General features: G+C 40.5%; 1 protein-coding gene across 1 annotated transcript in view; it reads left to right on the top strand.

Moving 5' to 3' along the window:
* The window catches only part of rngtt (RNA guanylyltransferase and 5'-phosphatase), a 187,266-nt gene that overhangs the window by 21,077 nt on the left and 145,076 nt on the right, over nucleotides 1-21,113 (top strand). Inside the window, exons 5-8 of the mRNA XM_039664323.2 lie at nucleotides 5,633-5,708; nucleotides 11,338-11,590; nucleotides 11,691-11,800; nucleotides 14,040-14,141. Of these exons, the coding sequence (XP_039520257.2) occupies nucleotides 5,633-5,708; nucleotides 11,338-11,590; nucleotides 11,691-11,800; nucleotides 14,040-14,141 (541 nt within the window). The remainder of the gene's footprint in view (nucleotides 1-5,632; nucleotides 5,709-11,337; nucleotides 11,591-11,690; nucleotides 11,801-14,039; nucleotides 14,142-21,113) is intronic.

Here is a 21,113-nt window from a genome sequence, read left to right as displayed (position 1 = left end):
ACATGCGTCTAGACAGGTGTGTTGAGGAGACACGCGTCCAGACAGGTGTGTCGAGGAGACACGCGTCCAGACAGGTGTGTTGAGGTGACACGCGTCCAGACAGGTGTGTCGAGGAGACATGCGTCCAGACAGGTGTGTTGAGGCGACATGCGTCCAGACAGGTGTGTCGAGGAGACATGCGTCCAGACAGGTGTGTTGAGGCGACATGCGTCCAGACAGGTGTGTCGAGGAGACACGCGTCCAGACAGGTGTGTTGAGGTGACACGCGTCCAGACAGGTGTGTCGAGGAGACACGCTTCCAGACAGGTGTGTTGAGGCGACATGCGTCCAGACAGGTGTGTCGAGGAGACATGCGTCCAGACAGGTGTGTTGAGGCGACATGCGTCCAGACAGGTGTGTCGAGGAGACACGCGTCCAGACAGGTGTGTTGAGGCGACATGCGTCCAGACAGGTGTGTTGAGGCGACATGCGTCCAGACAGGTGTGTCGAGGAGACATGCGTCCAGACAGGTGTGTTGAGGCGACATGCGTCCAGACAGGTGTGTCGAGGAGACACGCGTCCAGACAGGTGTGTTGAGGTGACACGCGTCCAGACAGGTGTGTCGAGGAGACACGCGTCTAGACAGGTGTGTTGAGGAGACACGCGTCCAGACAGGTGTGTCGAGGAGACACGCGTCCAGACAGGTGTGTTGAGGTGACACGCGTCCAGACAGGTGTGTCGAGGAGACATGCGTCCAGACAGGTGTGTTGAGGCGACATGCGTCCAGACAGGTGTGTCGAGGAGACACGCTTCCAGACAGGTGTGTCGAGGAGACACGCGTCCAGACAGGCGTGTTGAGGTGACATGCGTCCAGACAGGTGTGTTGAGGCGACATGCGTCCAGACAGGTGTGTCGAGGAGACATGCGTCCAGACAGGTGTGTTGAGGCGACACGCGTCCAGACAGGTGTGTTGAGGCGACATGCGTCCAGACAGGTGTGTTGAGGCGACATGCGTCCAGACAGGTGTGTTGAGGCGACATGCGTCCAGACAGGCGTGTTGAGGTGACATGCGTCCAGACAGGTGTGTTGAGGCGACATGCGTCCAGACAGGTGTGTCGAGGAGACATGCGTCCAGACAGGTGTGTTGAGGCGACATGCGTCCAGACAGGTGTGTTGAGGAGACACGCTTCCAGACAGGTGTGTCGAGGAGACACGCGTCCAGACAGGTGTGTTGAGGAGACACGCTTCCAGACAGGTGTGTTGAGGCGACATGCGTCCAGACAGGTGTGTCGAGGAGACACGCTTCCAGACAGGTGTGTCGAGGAGACACGCGTCCAGACAGGTGTGTTGAGGAGACACGCGTCCAGACAGGTGTGTTGAGGCGACATGCGTCCAGACAGGTGTGTTGAGGAGACACGCTTCCAGACAGGTGTGTTGAGGCGACATGCGTCCAGACAGGTGTGTCGAGGAGACATGCGTCCAGACAGGTGTGTTGAGGCGACATGCGTCCAGACAGGTGTGTTGAGGAGACACGCTTCCAGACAGGTGTGTCGAGGAGACACGCGTCCAGACAGGTGTGTTGAGGAGACACGCTTCCAGACAGGTGTGTTGAGGCGACATGCGTCCAGACAGGTGTGTCGAGGAGACACGCTTCCAGACAGGTGTGTCGAGGAGACACGCGTCCAGACAGGTGTGTTGAGGAGACACGCTTCCAGACAGGTGTGTTGAGGCGACATGCGTCCAGACAGGTGTGTCGAGGAGACACGCTTCCAGACAGGTGTGTCGAGGAGACACGCGTCCAGACAGGTGTGTTGAGGAGACACGCTTCCAGACAGGTGTGTTGAGGCGACATGCGTCCAGACAGGTGTGTTGAGGCGACATGCGTCCAGACAGGTGTGTTGAGGCGACATGCGTCCAGACAGGTGTGTTGAGGCGACATGCGTCCAGACAGGTGTGTTGAGGCGACATGCGTCCAGACAGGTGTGTCGAGGAGACACGCGTCCAGACAGGTGTGTCGAGGAGACATGCGTCCAGACAGGTGTGTCGAGGAGACATGCGTCCAGACAGGTGTGTTGAGGCGACATGCGTCCAGACAGGTGTGTCGAGGAGACATGCGTCCAGACAGGTGTGTTGAGGCGACATGCGTCCAGACAGGTGTGTCGAGGAGACATGCGTCCAGACAGGTGTGTTGAGGCGACATGCGTCCAGACAGGTGTGTTGAGGCGACATGCGTCCAGACAGGTGTGTCGAGGAGACATGCGTCCAGACAGGTGTGTTGAGGCGACATGCGTCCAGACAGGTGTGTCGAGGAGACACGCTTCCAGACAGGTGTGTCGAGGAGACACGCGTCCAGACAGGTGTGTCGAGGAGACACGCTTCCAGACAGGTGTGTTGAGGCGACATGCGTCCAGACAGGTGTGTCGAGGAGACACGCTTCCAGACAGGTGTGTCTAGGAGACACGCGTCCAGACAGGTGTGTCGAGGAGACACGCTTCCAGACAGGTGTGTCTAGGAGACACGCGTCCAGACAGGTGTGTCGAGGAGACACGCGTCCAGACAGGTGTGTCGAGGAGACACGCATCTAGACAGGTGTGTCGAGGCGATTCTCAGAATTGAACACACACACACTGCAAACCCGGAGCAGTGGGTTGCCGTTATTGCTGTGGTTTTGAAGCACATAAAAAATATATTAGTCTAATTCATCTTTAAAGGGTAACAAAACCCCTGGTCAGAGCCTGACTCCACCCACTGGCAATATTTGAAAAATGCTGAAAAAGTGGGCAGACCCCAGCAGAGATAGAGGTAACAAAATAGATGCTAAAACACTCTATCCTGATCGTTTTCAATACTCGCAATTCCAACTCCTGACTCCCTACAGTGGTTTTGACGAAACAAGCTGTTTTTCATACTGCCAAGGGCGTAGCTCGCGTGGTGAGCTGAAACCTGCATACGTCACGAAGTGTGGAACATCCTAAAGGAAAGTTCAACTGCAGTAGCCACCGTTCAACCTGAAGAGGGCAGCACGTTTTTTAACACCATATATTGTAGAAATAAAAAACTTCATACACAAATGTCAAAAAAGTTCCTCGAATCAATGACTGGTATTAATAAAGATCCATTCTTACAGATCATTAACTAAAAAAAGTTCAGTGTTTAGTTACTCTGAAAGGTATTTAGTACTCTTTAACTTTGTTGTGTTTTCTCTGTGTTGACCATTGAATCCCACACAACTTAGAAATGTAGGGAGGCTATGTTTGTGAATATAACTGTACAAAGCGCACAGAAAGAAAAGTGCTCAGCTCATATTCATCTAAATACCGCTCTTAGCAGAGAAGGCTCAGCGTTAGCATGTTTGCTAACTGCATCACATTTTCCCCTTCATTTCCTTCTCTGTTGGCCTCGAGATTTCACATAGTGAAACTACGCAAAGCTTCTGTGTTGTACGTCACACGCATCACACACATGACCAGCGTCGGCCAATAGCGAGCCTGCGTGTAAACGGAAGCACTGCGCTGTTACACTACGTGAAATCTCATGGCCCACAGAGAAGGAAATAAATAGTGGAATAAAGTCGTTATTTTTGTTTGTATGTTGAGCACAAAAAGTGTTCTCGTCGCTTGATAAACTTAAGGTTGAGCCACTGTAGTCACTCGGACTATTTTAACGATGTCTTCATGTTCCAGTTTCGATCCCTTAAGAAGCCTATGTAGCAGTGATCCAGCTCTCAGATTTAATACAAAATATCTCAATTTGTGTTCCGAAGATGAACGAAAGCCTTACGGGGTTTGAACAGTACGAGGGAGAGTAATGGGCTCTATGCATGGCGGTATTTTCCGGTGAAGATGTAAGGATGCTCGATAACTTCCGCCAATTGTGAAGTCCAATGCAATACCGAGAATTTATATTGAATTTTATACTCCATGGTTATACTAAGGAAACGTTAGTCACAAAAACAGACAAAACAGACACCCCTCGTTGTGTTTATGCTTCTTTTTAAAATTATATTAACCCTTGTGCTGCATTAGATTTTTAACACCGTTGAGTGCATTAAGGACCAAAAATGGCCACATATTAAACATTGCCTAAAATATTACATATTATTATTATTTTCCACTTTTACCAAGTTAAATCTTTTAACCAGCATCAGTCCTCATCATAACTACCAAAAATGTATTTAATTTCAGGATTTTAACCCTTTAATTACCAGTTTTGTTTGCGAAACCATCGATTTGTATGAGGAAAAAACACAAAAAATAAATTATTTTCAAAAAACTAAATGCAAAGAGAAAACTTTAGATTTGGATTATCACAGTCCCACTTTGCAAAAAATCCCACTTAGCGCGTTAGAGACCAAAAATGGCCACCTATTAAACATTGCCTATTGCCTAAAATAAGGTGCATTTCCACCCATAGGGAATAAATCTGTAGTGACGTCATCTGGTGGAATAGACTATATAATGCAAATATAATGCTTTTGCTTCAAAATGAAAGGATGTTTGTGCAAAAATCATGTTTTATGTATTACTGACAGCCTCAGATTTAAACAACGTTTTAATGGGTTTCAATGGGCCATTTTTGGTCTTTATGGTGCTGAGTGTTACTATTTGATCTACACAGTGTGTGTTATACATATTTTGCAAAATGGGATCACATTTTTTACATGCATCCAAAAAGTCACAATTTTGCCAAATTTCATACCATTTGCATTAAAACAGCCAAAATGGTCAAAGAAATTAAACTGCAAAAGACCAAAAATGTCCCTAATGCAGCATAAGGGTTAAATAAACATAACTATATATAAAAATGCATCTAAACGTATGTACGTTTCGTTTCAAAGACGGGAGGACAGTCAATTTTGGAGACTCCGCCATAATCCCGTTTTCCTCGGTTTCCCTTCGCTTAAATCTGCACAACCGGAAGTGGACGAGCATCCTTGCGTCAAATGCGGAACTTATGCGTGCATATACCCCATTACTGACAGAATTTTCATTTTGGGGTGAACTATCCCTTTAAGATCATACCGCCACCTACTGTGTTGGAGTAACTGGCGCTGAATTAATTACAATATTGTTTTATGTTTAGTATTGATACAATATCAGTATTTACCTTTTTTAATAAATCAGTCAGTACCAATACACTGTGATGCCCCTACTATGTTCATGTGCATTAGATGGATGGCTTTGGCCTTTGCATCTCTGTTTTTCAGCTCTATGTTGGATCATTACCCTGTCACAAAAATGGCAAACTCCAAACAAAAGGCCAGCTCTATGAAAGAAGCGCTCGTAAAGCCCGTCTCTCGCCACATCCCTCTGATGACTGTAATTATCTTAATAAGTTCACAGCTATTTTCAAGCTGCGGCTGGCTTGAGCAGTTCAGCTCTCGGTGCTGCCTGTTTAATGTGTGTTTCAACGAAGAGGAGAGCAGTCCTCTCTAAATGAAGGGCTTTGTTTTGTCATCAATTACCACTGCATCTTTCCAAACGCCAGTGTCTGGATCCGCCCATGCACACAGCATAAATAACCAAAAACGATGACATTGATTCCAGTGGAGGATGAAAATCGTTCATGTGCCCAGAAATGATTGGTTTGGCAGGTGGGTGGTCTGTGTGATTCAGTTTGCTTTAAGTCACTTGTTGTGTTCTGTCTCCCGCAGGCGTTCACTGCACACACGGCTTCAACCGCACGGGCTTCTTAATATGTGCCTACCTGGTGGAGAAAATGGACTGGAGGTTAGAAAGCACACACGGGCACTCACCCGATAAACACATGTAGACTGGCCACACTTGCCGGAGGATTCAAGCCAAGCTTACCTAAAAATGGCTCTTTTTGCACACACACTAATTACCTAAAACATAACTCATTACAAAACAAATTAAAGTGAATTACTCGACTGACTAATTCAAACCGTAACTAAAAGAGCAGATTCATAAGGATCATTAGTTTGCGCATCAGACTTCATGCTGTGTGTTTTTCTGTGCGGCCCACGAGGACTTTTCTTGCTATTATTTTCTCTCATCACATTTAATACAGGCTGCAAACGTACAAATCACACAAAATATCATTAACGTGCGTCTATGCAATGAGATGTAAGGGTAGACCTGCCACGGCCTGAAGAGTGCCCACATGTGTCTAGTGCTAGATGCTATTTTCAAGCATTTAAAAATTAAAAATAAATACCTTTTATACAGCAAGAACACTTTAAATGATCAAAAGTGTGACCTTTTTTTAATGTTACAAATAGGGTTGGGTATCGAGAATCGAGTATCGATTGGAACCGGGACTAACTTTTAGTTTTTCCCGGAATCGTTTAAAAGTTAAAATTTCGATTCCTAGTTTCGATATTCACAGTCCGCCGAGCGGAAGAAGAAACCGCTGGACAACACCAACGAAGAAGCGTCTACCGGAAGTGTTGGCATAACCGCGCGAGTCGAACATGAGTAGCTTACGTCGATGATCCAAAGTGTGGCTTCACTTTTCTAAAAATAACGAAATCTCGGCAAAATGCAAAATTTGTGACAAGTATTTGTGACCGAAGGAGTATTTCCTTCAGAAAGGAGTATTTCCTTCAGAAAGGCCGTTGGTTAGCAAGGTTAGCTAAACTTTTTTGACCCTGCCTCTTAAAAGAATCGAAATCGAGAATCGTTAGGAACCGGAATCGAAACAAGGAATCGGAATCGGAATCAGAATCGTTCAAATTCAAACGATACCCAACCCTAGTTACAAATGATTTCTATTAAAGGAGTAGTTCACTTTTCAAAAAACTTTTGCTGATAATTTACTCGCCCCCACGTCATCCAAGATGTCCATGTCTTTCTTTCGTCAGTCAAAAAGAAATTAAGGTTTTTGATGAAAACATTCCAGGATTATAATGAATAGAAATTATAAAACTTAAACTTTGTTATTCATTTATTAAATGAGTGATCGTTTTGCTTGATAAGACCCTTATTCATCGTCTGGAGTCGTTTAAAGCCCTTTGAACAGTTTGCAGTTTGACTGAAACTGTCTTTTGGACCTTGAACTGTTTGGTTCCCATTGAAGTCCATTATATGGAGAAATTCCTGGAATGTTTTCATCAAAAACCTTCATTTTTTTTCGACTGAAGAAAGAAAGACATGGACATCTTGGATGACATGGGGGTGAGTAAATTAGCGTGTGCAACAAGGCTGGGTCTGCCAGCACGCACGTCTCGCACGTAACCGTCTCTGAGGACGCCACATGACCCAGGAGCCTGTGAGCCGGCGTCAGTGCGCAGCCGTGTTCCTCTGAGCATCTGCAGGGTGTTCAGCATTGACCGAGTGTGCTCGTTCGTGAGATGCGCTGTCATGTCGACCCCATCCTGGGAACAGAGACTCTGTGCTGGGGACGGTTTGCTCTTTTTCCAGTCGACCTGAAGCCCTGAGCTGCAGAGGAGCCAGAGCCCAGGGCCGTCATGAGCCAGAGCACAGAGCATGTGGATTTCATCCTAAAAGTGTGTGTACACAAGATTCAGATTTATAAAACCCAGTCAGCGGAAGATTGTCTCCCCCCTCCCCGAAATAACCATATATGAAGTTTTACTATGCATACCCTCATTTGCATATGGCTGCTAACTCTATGATGATTTCAATCACGAAATGACCTTAAAGAATTATTTACAGACCTTAAAGAAACACTTACATAGTACATATTTTTAAGTCCTTACTCTGATTATTGTAAAATATGGCACTTGTGAACAGTCAATACGTTTACATGGACACTTTTTTTCATAGTCAATGACAAGCACCTTCAGTTTTAAACAAACTTTTGCTGATAATTTACTCACCCCCATATCATCCAAGATGTCCATGTCCACGAAATGAAGGTTTTTGATGAAAACATTCCAGGATTTTCTCCATATAATGGACTTCAATGGGAACCAAACGGTTCAAGGTCCAAAAGACAGTTTCAGTGCAAACTGTTCAAAGAGCTTTAAACGATTCCAGGCGATGAATAAGGGTCTTATCAAGCGAAACGATCGCTCATTTAATAAATAAATAACAAAGTTTAAGTTTTATAAGCTCAAATGCTCGCCTTGCTCTGTTCTGCATTCGTGACACTCCTGTTCGTACTCGTTTATCAAAATAAACGAATATTTTTCGAGTCATTTGGTTTATTCAACAAACGAAATGAACGAATTGACTCGGAAAAAGATTCGTTCATTTTGATGAACAGGAGAGTCACGAACGCGCATCACAGAACAGAGCAAGGCGAGCATTTGAGCTTATAAAAACTTAAACTTTGTTATTTATTTATTAAATGAGTGCTCGTTTCGCTTGATAAGATCCTTATTCATCGTCTGGAAACGTTCAAAGCCCTTTGAACAGTTTGCACTGAAACTGTCTTTTGGACCTTGAACCGTTTGGTTCCCATTGAAGTCCATTATATGGAGAAAAATCCTGGAATGTTTTCATCAAAAACCTTAATTTCTTTTCGACTGAAGAAAGAAAGACATGGACATCTTGGATGACACGGGGGTGAGTAAATTATCAGCAAAAGTTTACTTTTAAAAGTGATCTACTCCTTTAATAACACGCAACGCATCGTTTGTTCTTCATTTTGCACTCAAAACGCCTTTTGTCTTTGTCCATAAATGAAAAAAAGAAATATGATATTGCCTTATATGTATATTTATTCCGTCTAAAATCACTTGATCATACATCATGGCGAAATTACAACATTTCTGAAGTGGACACATCCCGCGTTGAAGGCAGGAACACTTCATTTCAATGCATCTCAACATCAATAAACTAAAAAAACTAAAGTGCTCTTGTCCCTGTTATTTGTGGACTCCCGTTGATCATCGTGAGACTTGATTAGAGTCAGTTTGATATCGCTCCTCCTTACAATCAGAGTCGCTCACCTAGCATAACAATCCCGCGTTCATTTTTCAGGAGAAGTTGAACAATTTAGAAGCCATTTCCACGTCTCGGAGTGAGTTGTAGTCTATAAATGGAAAGGCTTGGAACAGTAGTCGGTCTGCCTTGGAGCGTCTACTGAAACTTCAACGAGGGCGCATTAAAAAAACATGTGAAGAAGTGAAGGCTTCGCTTGCATCAGCTTCGGTCAGTGTGCGTGACATGGCTGAATGCTGAGAGGATAAAACAGTGCTAGCAAACTCACTCTAACCCTATTTAACTGACTCGTTCTGTTCCTAATTGGACTTTTTATGGTCTAATTTAGATTTGAGATGTCAAAAAAAAAAAAAAATGTATGAGGGAAATACCCAAACGGTCCCTGTGTCTCATCAGTGCTACAGTTTCTTGGCTCATGAATATGAATTATGTCGCAGTGTTTGCTCGACGCCTGCTTGATTAGCTGACAGGCAGCATTTGAAAAGAAGGCTTGGCAATGAATATTCATTTCTCGTGACTGGACTGGACGCTTTTGGGAAGCTTGCTAACCGCTCAACGTGACCTAATTAATATTCATGAGCTAAGGCATGGCAGGAAGCAGTCTGCCGGTCAAATAGCAGCGCATTAAAGCACTTGAAGCACTGTACGCTTCTAAAGTCCTGGCGCTGAAGGATCATCCGAGATAGGGACTAACTGGCTCCCTCACATCTGCACGGTGAATAACATCAAGTTTGACAAACTGCCTTCGCTCGCAGGTTTGTAAAGATGTGTGTGGAAGTCTTCAGTCTTCAGGCTCCGGGTCCTCCTCATTGAGTTTGCCGTTCCTGGTGTTTCTCTCACTGGAGCTTTCAATGCGTCTCTGAAGTGTTGGAGAAATTGCATTGGTTTGATTGGTTTTGAGCATATATAAGCCCTCACCATTGACCGCTTCTCTCATCGCAAGGCTGCGGACTGCACAGAAAATGCAAAAATGAATCGTGTAAAGTTAGGATAGCAATATAAATGTTAAAGAAGTAGTTCAGTTTTAAACAAACTTTTGCTGATAATTTACTCACCCTCATGTCATCCAAGATGTCCATGTCTACGGAAGCCCTGAACCGCAACCTAAAAAAAAAAAAAAAGTCAGTAAAAAAAAAAAGAATCTGTAAAAAAAAAAAAAAATCTAGCATTTCGAGATTAAAGTCGAAATGTTTCGAGATTAAAGTCGAAATGTTTCGAGATTAAAGTCGAAATGTTTCGAGATTAAAGTCGGAATGTTTCGAGATTAAAGTCGGAATGTTTCGAGATTAAAGTCGGAATGTTTCGAGATTAAAGTCGGAATGTTTCGAGATTAAAGTCGGAATGTTTCGAGATTAAAGTCGGAATGTTTCGAGATTAAAGTCGGAATGTTTCGAGATTAAAGTCAAAATGTTAACATAAGCAACTTTAAATTACTTTAAACTACTTTAAACTAGAAACTACTTTGAACTAAGTTAAACTTTAAATTAATTTAAACTTTAGACTAATTTAAACTTCAAACTACTTTAAACTTCTTTAAATTTCTTCAAACTTTCTGTTCCAAACTTTCACAAGCCAACTTAAAGTTTGTCTCGACTGCACAGAAAATGCAAAAATGAATCGTGTAAAGTTAGGATAGCAATATAAATGTTAAAGAAGTAGTTCAGTTTTAAACAAACTTTTGCTGATAATTTACTCACCCTCATGTCATCCAAGATGTCCATGTCTACGGAAGCCCTGAACCGCAACCTAAAAAAAAAAAAAAGTCAGTAAAAAAAAAAGAATCTGTAAAAAAAAAAAAAAAAATCTAGCATTTCTAGATTAAAGTCGAAATGTTTCGAGATTAAAGTCGAAATGTTTCGAGATTAAAGTCGAAATGTTTCGAGATTAAAGTCGAAATGTTTCGAGATTAAAGTCGAAATGTTTCGAGATTAAAGTCGAAATGTTTCGAGATTAAAGTCGAAATGTTAACATAAGCAACTTTAAATTACTTTAAACTACTTTAAACTAGAAACTACTTTGAACTAAGTTAAACTTTAAATTAATTTAAACTTTAGACTAATTTAAACTTCAAACTACTTTAAACTTCTTCAAACTTTCTGTTCCAAACTTTCACAAGCCAACTTAAAGTTTGTCTCGACGAACTTTTTAATCTAATCATATATCCAATATATCGGTTATCAATCGAATGTAAAATACAGCTTGGTCAAGTATACAGCCAAGTGCAGTGCATATCTGTCATATCGGCTACATGCGTTTATAATAAGAACATCAAGTGTGTGTTTGGGAGGCGGCTTTTAATTCTGTAATCAGGCTCTCGAAAATTATATACAAATTTGGATTGAGGTTTATCGGCCAATATATCGGTTATCGATCGAATGTAACGAATTATCGGCGTCAGACAAAATTTTCCTACAAGCGCATCCCTAGTCTGAGCATCTGTAGTATTGCGTTGAGTGTGTCCTGAAGGATGTGTGTGTGCTCTCGTCAGTGTGGAGGCGGCTGTGGCAGCGTTCGCTCAGGCTCGCTCCCCGGGCATCTATAAAGGAGACTACCTGAAGGAGCTCTTCCGGCGCTACGGGGATGTGGAGGACGCGCCGGCCGCCCCCGCCCTGCCCGAGTGGTGCTTCGATGACGAGGAGGATGGAGACGAGGATGACGACGGGAACGCCAGCGCTCAGGGGTCCGAGCCCAGCTCCTCTCACTCCAGCCAGGGCAAGAAGAAGAAGGAACGACTAAAAGTGGTGCGGAAAACTCACTCCAGCTCATGCTTTCTGATACAGCACGGCTTATCGGGATATTAGTGATGAGTGTGCACACGTGACTGTTGTGTGTGTGTTTCAGGGCGCTGTGTTTCTGGAGGGGGTGTCAGTCAAAGGAGTCACTCAAGTCACGTCACAGCCCAAGCTCGGCGCCATCCAGCGCAAATGTCAGGAGTTCGCCGAGTGGGACAAGTAAGTGTGTGTGTGTGTGTGTGTGTGTGTTGTACACCCCGCAGATGCTCACTAGCTCTGAGCCGGTGTCACCGACATGTCAAGTAATCCAAAGTGCCAGACGGTGAGGACTGGGAATGTGTGGGGTGAGAATTAGGTCAAAAATAATCCTTTACAATAAGGTTCATTAGTTGAACTAAGAATGAACAACACTACTATTGCATTAATTGATCTTAGTAAATGTTGAAATTGAAATTAATATGAATTAATACATTATTAAAATCAAAGGTTGCATTTGTTAACATTAGTTAATGCACTGTGAACTAACATGAACACACCATGAACAGCTGGACAGTTTTTTATGAACTTACATTAACAAAGATTAATAAATACTGTAACAATTTGTTAGTTAATACATTAACTTATGTTAACTAATGTACTTTATTAAAATAATAATGTACTTTATTGATTTTTACTTTATATAAGGTTGGAAATTAAGATTTTCAATGAATAAACATAGAATATAAATAACATTCATAAAATGTAACGAATTAATAGTGAAAGTAAAAAGTATAAAATACACCAGAATGGTTAACCGGGTTGCATATTTTTGTCAAAAGTAAGATTTGACTATGTTATTGTCAAAATGACTAGTTTCTGATGAAAATTTCCCATAAATGAGAAAATATTTGATTATAAACAATTACTTTGGTTAGTAGTTCACTTTTAAACAAACTTTTGCTGATAATTTACTCACCCCTACGTCATCCAAGATGTCCATGTCATTCTTTCTTCAGTCGAAAAAATTAAGGTTTTTGATGAAAACGTTCCAGATTTTTATCAATATAATAGACTTCAATGGGAACCAAACGGTTCAAGGTTCAAAAGACAGATTCAGTGTTTCAGTTTAAGTTTTATAAGCTCAAATGCTCTCCTTGCTCTGTTCTGTGTGACTCTCCTGTTGGAACTCGTTTAATCAAAATGAACAAATCTTTTTTCAAGACATTTGGTTCATTCAACGAACGAATTGACTCGGAAATAGATTTGTTCATTTTGATGAATGAGATTGAACAGAAGAGTCACAAACGTGCGTCACAGAACCGAGCAAGGCGATCTATTGAGCTTATAAAATTTAAACTGAAACACTGAAACAGTCTTTTGGACCTTGAACCGTTTGGTTCCCATTGAAGTCCATTATATGGAGAAAAATCCTGGAATGTTTTCATCAAAAACCTTTGAATGACATGGACATCTTGGATGACATGGGGGTGAGTAAATTATCAGCAAAGTTTTTCATCGTCGTCACAGATATATGTTGATCAAATGTCTGATTAGTGTAAATGTTAAAACAACCTAATTTTCATCCTTTTCATTTTATGTTAGATAATATTTAACATTACGATGATACCCAAGTAGTGACAGTTCTTCTATTCTGTGTTATGTGAGTGAAACCTGTACAGGGCAGGAACTTTATTGCATATGTTACCCGTGGAGTGGACGGAGGCGGCTATGAATGTGTTTGTAAGAAAGGTTCGAGCTGACTATAGAGGGAGTGTGTTGACGGGACTGAGTGGCAGAAGAGCAAACACCAGTACAACAAACCATTATCAGTTTAAAATCCACCTTTTCTCTGCCTGGAGAGCATCATCCAGTTGATTCGGTGAATTGCCGCGATCCATTTTCGGCAGTGTGTAAAATATACCCCAGATTTCATGTCCAATCTATTTGTACAGTCAATCTCAAAGCTCTTTCCCGTTTTAGATGTGTTTAGTGTGTTTTTTTTCACGGTATTCGCACTGAAAACGAAGCTTTCCTGCCGCTCAGTGTGTGTATGTCACCGCAGTCCCTCCAGCCGACGGTGACGTCACACACATAACCCTCTACAGGGAGACGTCTGACATCACCAGAGAAGACGGAGACTCAGGCAATGTTAATATCAGTATCCATTCAAAAATGACTAGGTCGATATTAAGTCAAATATGCATGGATGAATTGTAAATCAATATCAGGGTGAATTTTAATTTCCTGCCATCTCCAACATAGTCCAAAGCACATGACATTTGTGCCTTTAAGCGCATAATAATTAATTAGAAAACATAGTTGTGCCTATTACGTGTCTCCGCTGAGTTCTGCCGTGTGTGTTTACCCTGATAAAGCGGCAGCCGGGATTACTTTCATTGATGGGTGGAGATCAATTAAAACCACCCAGCAACGCGTCCCATTACCAAAACAGGGTTTTTAATGTGTGCTCGTCTGTCAGGTCCGGGTTTCCTGGAGCTCAGCCCGTGTCGATGGACCGCAGGAACATCCGACTGTTGGAGAAGAACGCTTATAAAGTCAGCTGGAAAGCGGACGGCACACGGTGAGGCCAGCGACTGAACACACACACTCTCAGCCACATGCTTGCAGACTCGTTGCTGCGCTCCACAACCTCATGAGTTCAGGACAAAAACAAACAAAGAAAACTTTTTTTATAGCCGTATTTCACTTTTGTAGCAATTTGTCTCTTGAAATCCTACAGTATTTTCATGAAGTTACTCATAATTGTGTTTACTATTACTACACTTCCAGGGAACTACACATGCATATGCGACCTTTTGAAATCCCTATTGCGACCCTAATTTTTAATGGGTCGCAAATGTATCACTGACTATTTTGACGGGTTTGTTTTTTTTTAGTTTCTTTCGGGTTGTATTTAATCTTCTAAAACCGGATCGTCCGCTTTTTGTCCCGCCAAAGCCTTTTTTGATCGCGGTGAGTGTTGTAGAGTAGAATGACTGATGCGTTTGACAGGGCGCAAACGAGCTGAGAGAGAGAGAGAGGCCGCGCGCGCACTATCACGTCTTCACACAACACAAGCGCTGTCTTGCTCTCTCTCTCTATCGCGCGCATATTATTCAAATGACATGATAGTAAAAGGTTTGTGTCTTTATAATAGGCATGCTAATCATAATCATATAGGCTACCATCTGAGCCTGCATGGCGGCAGGAAAAAGACGCAGAGATGTAAGACACCGTGTCTCTTCCTTACACCAAAGGTAGATTTGCGGTCTGGTGTTGTAATGAGCTAACTCATTATATTGCTAGCGCTGATATTGACATCGACTAACGTTATATTGATCACTAGCAGTTTTTTAGACTAACGTTAGTTTTTTCATAATCATAATCGCGTGATTCGCGTCAAGACACCTGATTGGCTAATACTACACACTGAAGATAAATTAAACGTTTTATTAAATAATTACTGAAAATATCCCTCTCTTCATCCCACACCCCAAACATGACGTACAAAATGTTGTGGAACAGAAACAACCAGAGATATATTTATAAGCTGTCATTTTATTGTTAATAAAATAAAAATAAATAAAAGAGAAAAAAAAATAAAAAATTGTATACATGTTTATATATTCGTCACGCACATACCCGTATTTATTTACACACACCCACACACTAACACATACATATACATACACATACATACACACGAGCCTGTATACATGTACACTGGTATAAACACTCATATACACACATTTAATAATAATTGATGACATACTTATAAGCTAGATGTGTGTGGATCATGCCTTAAAAGACCTTCACACAATTCATACATCAATAATTAAATGTCATTCAAAATAAATACGATATACATTGGCCCACGAACATACACATAATGAAGCCTAGACATATATACCGACGTTCATACGCATAACATCACTTACACCCACCTACAGACCTTAGGAAATTTAATAATAGCAAGATTTAAATACATAACAAGAAGAATATTTAGAAGCATAATAAGAGGTATTAACATAAATTATATTATTAGGCCTACGCACACACCCTACACATACGCAATGTGTTAACTAATACAATGCAAGATTATTGGGTTTCGATTTTGACGCGCGTAAATTTCGCTTTTGGTCAGTTTTGGTCTTGACGTGCGAATTAACACAAAGTGGTCAAGCGTCAAACTAGACGCGAATTTGACATGCTATTCGTGTCTAGTGTGAACGTAGCATCATACGAAATGTTTTACTTTTCATGTAGACTTTCATTGCGTAAAGTTTTATTGTGGTAGGAGTAAAGGAAAAAATGAAGCCTATTTGGGTGTATTTTGGGCATATTCGATTAGTGTAGCTCATTTGCATATTCATTTTCAAAGAAACTTGTAATACATTTTTTTTCACTTTTCATGGATGCTTTAATTGTATAAAATTTTGTTTTGATTGGAATAAAGGAAAAAAAAAAGCATTGTTGCCTGGCCTTACTGGCACACCTCAACTAGGATTTCTTAGGACTTTTAGTATGTTGTTCTGGACAGAAATAATCGAGAGAAATAATTTATAAATAATCAGAAATAATTTATAGAAATGATCTATGCTGAAAAAATCTTTTTGGCTCCGAAGTTACTTTGCCTGGACTATATAGCTAATTAATAAATTCATTATTGACAGTAAGGCATTTAAAATGTTACAAAAGATTTCTATTTCAAATAAATGCTGACCTTTTGAACTTTCCTTTCATCAAATAATCCTGAAAAAAATCAACACTGATAATAATCAGAAACGTTTCTCGATCATCAGATCATCCTATTGGAGTGATTTCTGAAGGATCACGTGACACTGAAGACTGGAGTAATGATGCTGAAAATGCAGCTTTGATCACAGGAATAAATTACACTTTAACATGTTTTTGAAGAGAAAACAGATATTTTAAATTGTAATAATATTTCACAATTTTTGAACAGGCCTACGTGAGCATGGAAGTGAAATAATGCTCAAATGTTTTTTTTAAAGTTTCCATTCCATAAGAGGCTTCTTTCAAAAACATGAAAGAAATGTGTACTAACCCCAAACTTTTGAAGTTTATCATCGTAATTAATATTAATTCTCCCCTCTCTCTAATGCACGGGTAGCCAGAAGTGAGGCCTAGAGGAGATTAGATTAGGCCATACAGCATTGGCTGAGGTTTCTTATTGGCTCTTCTGTCTTTGAAATAGATCTAGTTAGCGATAATAACATTGATGCTTACTTACTAGTACATTGAATGTTGTATTCATCGTTCTTTTGATGTTGTAGCACCCCTTCAAATGATCTTATACTTGTCGTCTCAGTATAATTGTGTGGTGTGGTTTCTGTAATGTTGGCGTAGGGCCGTTTAATGATGCTACAGGTCCGTGTATGGCAGCTCGGCTTGAGCTCGTCTGCTGTAATGATGTGAGCTGTCTCTCTCCACTCCCGCTGGCTCATGCGCTCAAGCGCCTGCGTGAACATCATTAAACACTCATCCATAGGACGGATCTGCTCAGATGCACCGCGGTTGGCACCTCGCAGGAGGTTTTGTGCCATGGCAGCAGCGAATGAGCTGGTTTGGTGTCATAGTGATCCCAAATTAGCTGAAAGTTGAGCAGAACATCCGTGGCTCTTTGATAGAAAAACACTTGGCTCCGTCACTGAGACTTTCAAAAGGTGCAGCTGATCTCTTTAAATGGAGATCCGTTCTAACAAGCCCATTATCCTGTGCTTTGGCCACTGATGCGTTTGCTCTGGGGACGTCCAGCAAAGCCCTCTTTAATAATGCCCAAATGGGAGGATATTAAAGCTCAAGCTCAAGGCAAAGACAGGGATTGATTTTTAAAGAAGGGCTGCACGATTGTTTTTTTGATACCAGTGCTAATATATCCAAAACCATGTTAGTTTTCTACCGCTTTTCACTTTGACATGCACTAAAAAATAGCTCTGTAAAATACTGGCAGTAGAGTCGCCAGCAATATACTGTAATTTTACGGTATGAATGCTGTGAAATTGCTTTACAGCTTATTACAGTAAAAAAACTAAATAGAGTACTTTCCAGAATTTTTGAATTTACAGTAAAATACTAACCGCAGAGACGCCAGCAATATACTGTAATTTTACGGTATGAATACTGTAAAATTGCTTTACAGCTTATTACCGTAAAAAACTAAATAGAGTACTTTCCAGTGTTTTTTAATTTACAGTACAATATTAACAGCAGAGATGACAGCAATATACTGTAATTCTATGGTATGAATACTGTGAAATTGCTTTACAGCTTATTACCGTAAAAAACTAAATAGAGTACTTTCCAGAATTTTTTAATTTACAGTAAAATACTAACAGCAGAGACGCCAGCAATATACTGTAATTTTACGGTATGAATGCTGTGAAATTGCTTTACAGCTTATTACCGTAAAAAAACTAAATAGTGTACTTTCCAGTGTTTTTTAATTTACAGTAAAATATTAACAGCAGAGATGACAGCAATATACTGTAATTCTACGGTATGAATGCTGTGAAATTGCTTTACAGCTTATTACCGTAAAAAACTAAATAGAGTACTTTCCAGAATTTTTTAATTTACAGTAAAATACTAACAGCAGAGACACCAGCAATATACTGTAATTTTACGGTATGTATGCTGTGAAATTGCTTTACAGCTTATTACCGTAAAAAACTAAATAGTGTACTTTCCAGTGTTTTTTAATTTACATTAAAATATTAACAGCAGAGATGACAGCAATATACTGTAATTCTACGGTATGAATACTGTGAAATTGCTTTACAGCTTATTACCGTAGAAATCTAAATAGTGTACTTTCCAGTGTTTTTTAATTTACATTAAAATACTAACAGCAGAGATGACAGCAATATACTGTAATTCTACAGTATAAATACTGTGAAATTGCTTTACAGCTTATTACCGTAAAAAACTAAATAGAGTACTTTCCAGTGTTTTTAATTTACAGTAAAATACTAACAGCAGAGATGACAGCAATATACTGTAATTCTACGGTATGAATACTGTGAAATTGCTTTACAGCTTATTACTGTAAAAAACTAAATAGAGTACTTTCCAGTGTTTTTTTTAATTTACAGTAAAATATTAACAGCAGAGATGACAGCAATATACTGTAATTCTACGGTATGAATACTGTGAAATTGCTTTACAGCTTATTACCGTAAAAAACTAAATAGAGTACTTTCCAGTGTTTTTAATTTACAGTAAAATATTAACAGCAGAGATGACAGCAATATACTGTAATTCTACGGTATGAATACTGTGAAATTGCTTTACAGTTTATTACTGTAAAAAACTAAATAGAGTACTTTCCAGTGTTTTTTAATTACAGTAAAATATTAACAGCAGAGATGACAGCAATATACTGTAATTCTACGGTATGAATACTGTGAAATTGCTTTACAGTTTATTACCGTTAAAACAAAAACATGCAACACATTTCTAAGATTATTTCAATTTACAATACACTCTAAAAATGGTGAGGTAAAAAACAACCCTATTTCAGTTATTTTAGCAACATAATCTAGGTCAAAAAGGGAACCACAAAATAGTTTGGAAACTAAAATCACAGGAAAATTCTACAGTAAAAAGTCAACAGTAGGCTAATAAAAAGCTTTACATTTGTTTATAGGCAAGAATACCCAAAATGGACAAAAATATAATAAAATCAACGTGAACATTTGTAAGAAAAAGTGCAGAAAATGATACAAACTCTGTTGTATAGCTTATACAATTGAATAGAAATGTGTTTTAAAAGTTTAATAATCAACAATATTTAAGAACAGATTTGACCAGTTATTTATTTATTTTTTTTCTCTCGCCAACGATCACTTTGACGGCCAAATCCATCAGGAATACACAGTGTGAAAGCCTTAATAAACACTGACATTTGTGAATAAATTCTGTGAATCGATAGGATTTTAGCCTCTCCGTTTAATGTGTTTATAATCCCTCATTTCGCTCTTAAATGCTCTTCGCTCAGTTCACCGTTCGAGTTTGGATAAACACTCCCTCCAAAACCTCAGCAGCCAGCTTCAAATAAATAAAGTTACTCGTACTCAAGCTCCTGTGAAAGTTCAGCGCCATTATGTTTGCTTCAAAATGCAACAGCCCACAATGCATTGGCTACTACAGTACAAATCAGTAATACATTAATACAGTAGACGTGTTTCAGTGTTGACTGTAAAATGGACTGTAAAGTAACAGCAGTTGCTAACTGTGAAAAATATTGCCCAGAATGCATTGTTTTCTACAGCACATTACCGGTTTAATGGAAAACAGCCTCTGTCAGAATTTGCCCCTTTTTTACAGTCCAATTGTTTGCAGTGTGTGTGCAGACATTGTAAGCATTTGAGAGAAGACAAGAAAAGTCTAAAGTATTCCCATTCAGTCGGTACGATACGTGACTGGGATATTGCACTCAGGCATAATACCCTGAAGACCCCTTTAGTGATATCTAAAAGGCCAATAGTGCATAATGACGTGGACAGGCGCGCTGAATATAAATGTGATCTTTTGCACTGCACTCTGAGAACACCATCCCGCCACATTCACAAAGTCAAAAAGAAGATGTCTCTTAGCTTTATTTTGCAGATTTAATTACTTCTTTAATGAAAAGGTTTCTACCCTCTTTTGATATCCTGCTTTTTGAAATGTGAAAGCGTACTCGTGAGCACAGTCTGGTGTGTCTGGGAACTGTCCTTCAGCAAATGATATATATATAGCTTAATCATCCACAATTTAGGATACAGTATTAAAAAAAATGTCATATCATGCAATCATGCACAAACTGAATAAGCACATTTTTGGACTCCGAGGAAAGCTAGGTGAGATTTTGATACATTAAGAGAGAAAACATCGATGACATGTTTTTTTGTTTATTTGGCAAAAAAGGAGAATGTGAATCACTATCTCTACATGAATTTATGTGCATTTTAAGCACACAAAGATTGAAATTAACTTCATTTATCAAACTGCCAACTTAAGTGTAGCTCTTACAAAAATTGTATATTTTAAAAGAAAAAGAGAGGAATTCTTAAAACTCTTTCTTTTAAGTAAGTCAGCATACATGAAACATAATTGCCTATAATTAGGCTATAGCAATAGCAAACGCCATAATCATCAATGCTTTTATTCCCTGAGAGTGAGGGTACATTTTTCCAGAATCGGTCTGTCTTCGCCGGCCAGACCACAACGATCTGCCCAGGTCTGTCGGTCCTGGGCGAGTTCCATCCAATCGTGTCCCAGATCTTGTTGTAGCGAGTCGCGACTCGCGCCATCGTGTCGCTTTATGTCGATCGGCAACCAGCCGGTGACTTCGCGCATCCATCTTTCGTCAATCCACCGCATCAGGTGCCCGGCCCAGCGCTTCTTGTCCTTGTTGGCCAGGTCCACCCTGGTCTTGGCCCGCAGCTGCTCGTTGCGGACGTGGTCGATCCGTTTAACCCCGATCATGCGGCGCTCGATTGCGCGTTCAGTCAAGGCCAGCTTTTGCCGGTCGGCCGCCGTCGTTGCC

The sequence above is a fragment of the Pimephales promelas genome, chromosome 13 (assembly GCF_988280905.1).
Source record: "Pimephales promelas chromosome 13, fPimPro1.hap1.1, whole genome shotgun sequence".
In the NCBI taxonomy this organism is placed as follows: Eukaryota; Metazoa; Chordata; class Actinopteri; order Cypriniformes; family Leuciscidae; genus Pimephales; species Pimephales promelas.
The sequence above is the reverse complement of the archived record's forward strand: the minus strand, read 5'-3'. Positions and strand labels throughout refer to the sequence as shown.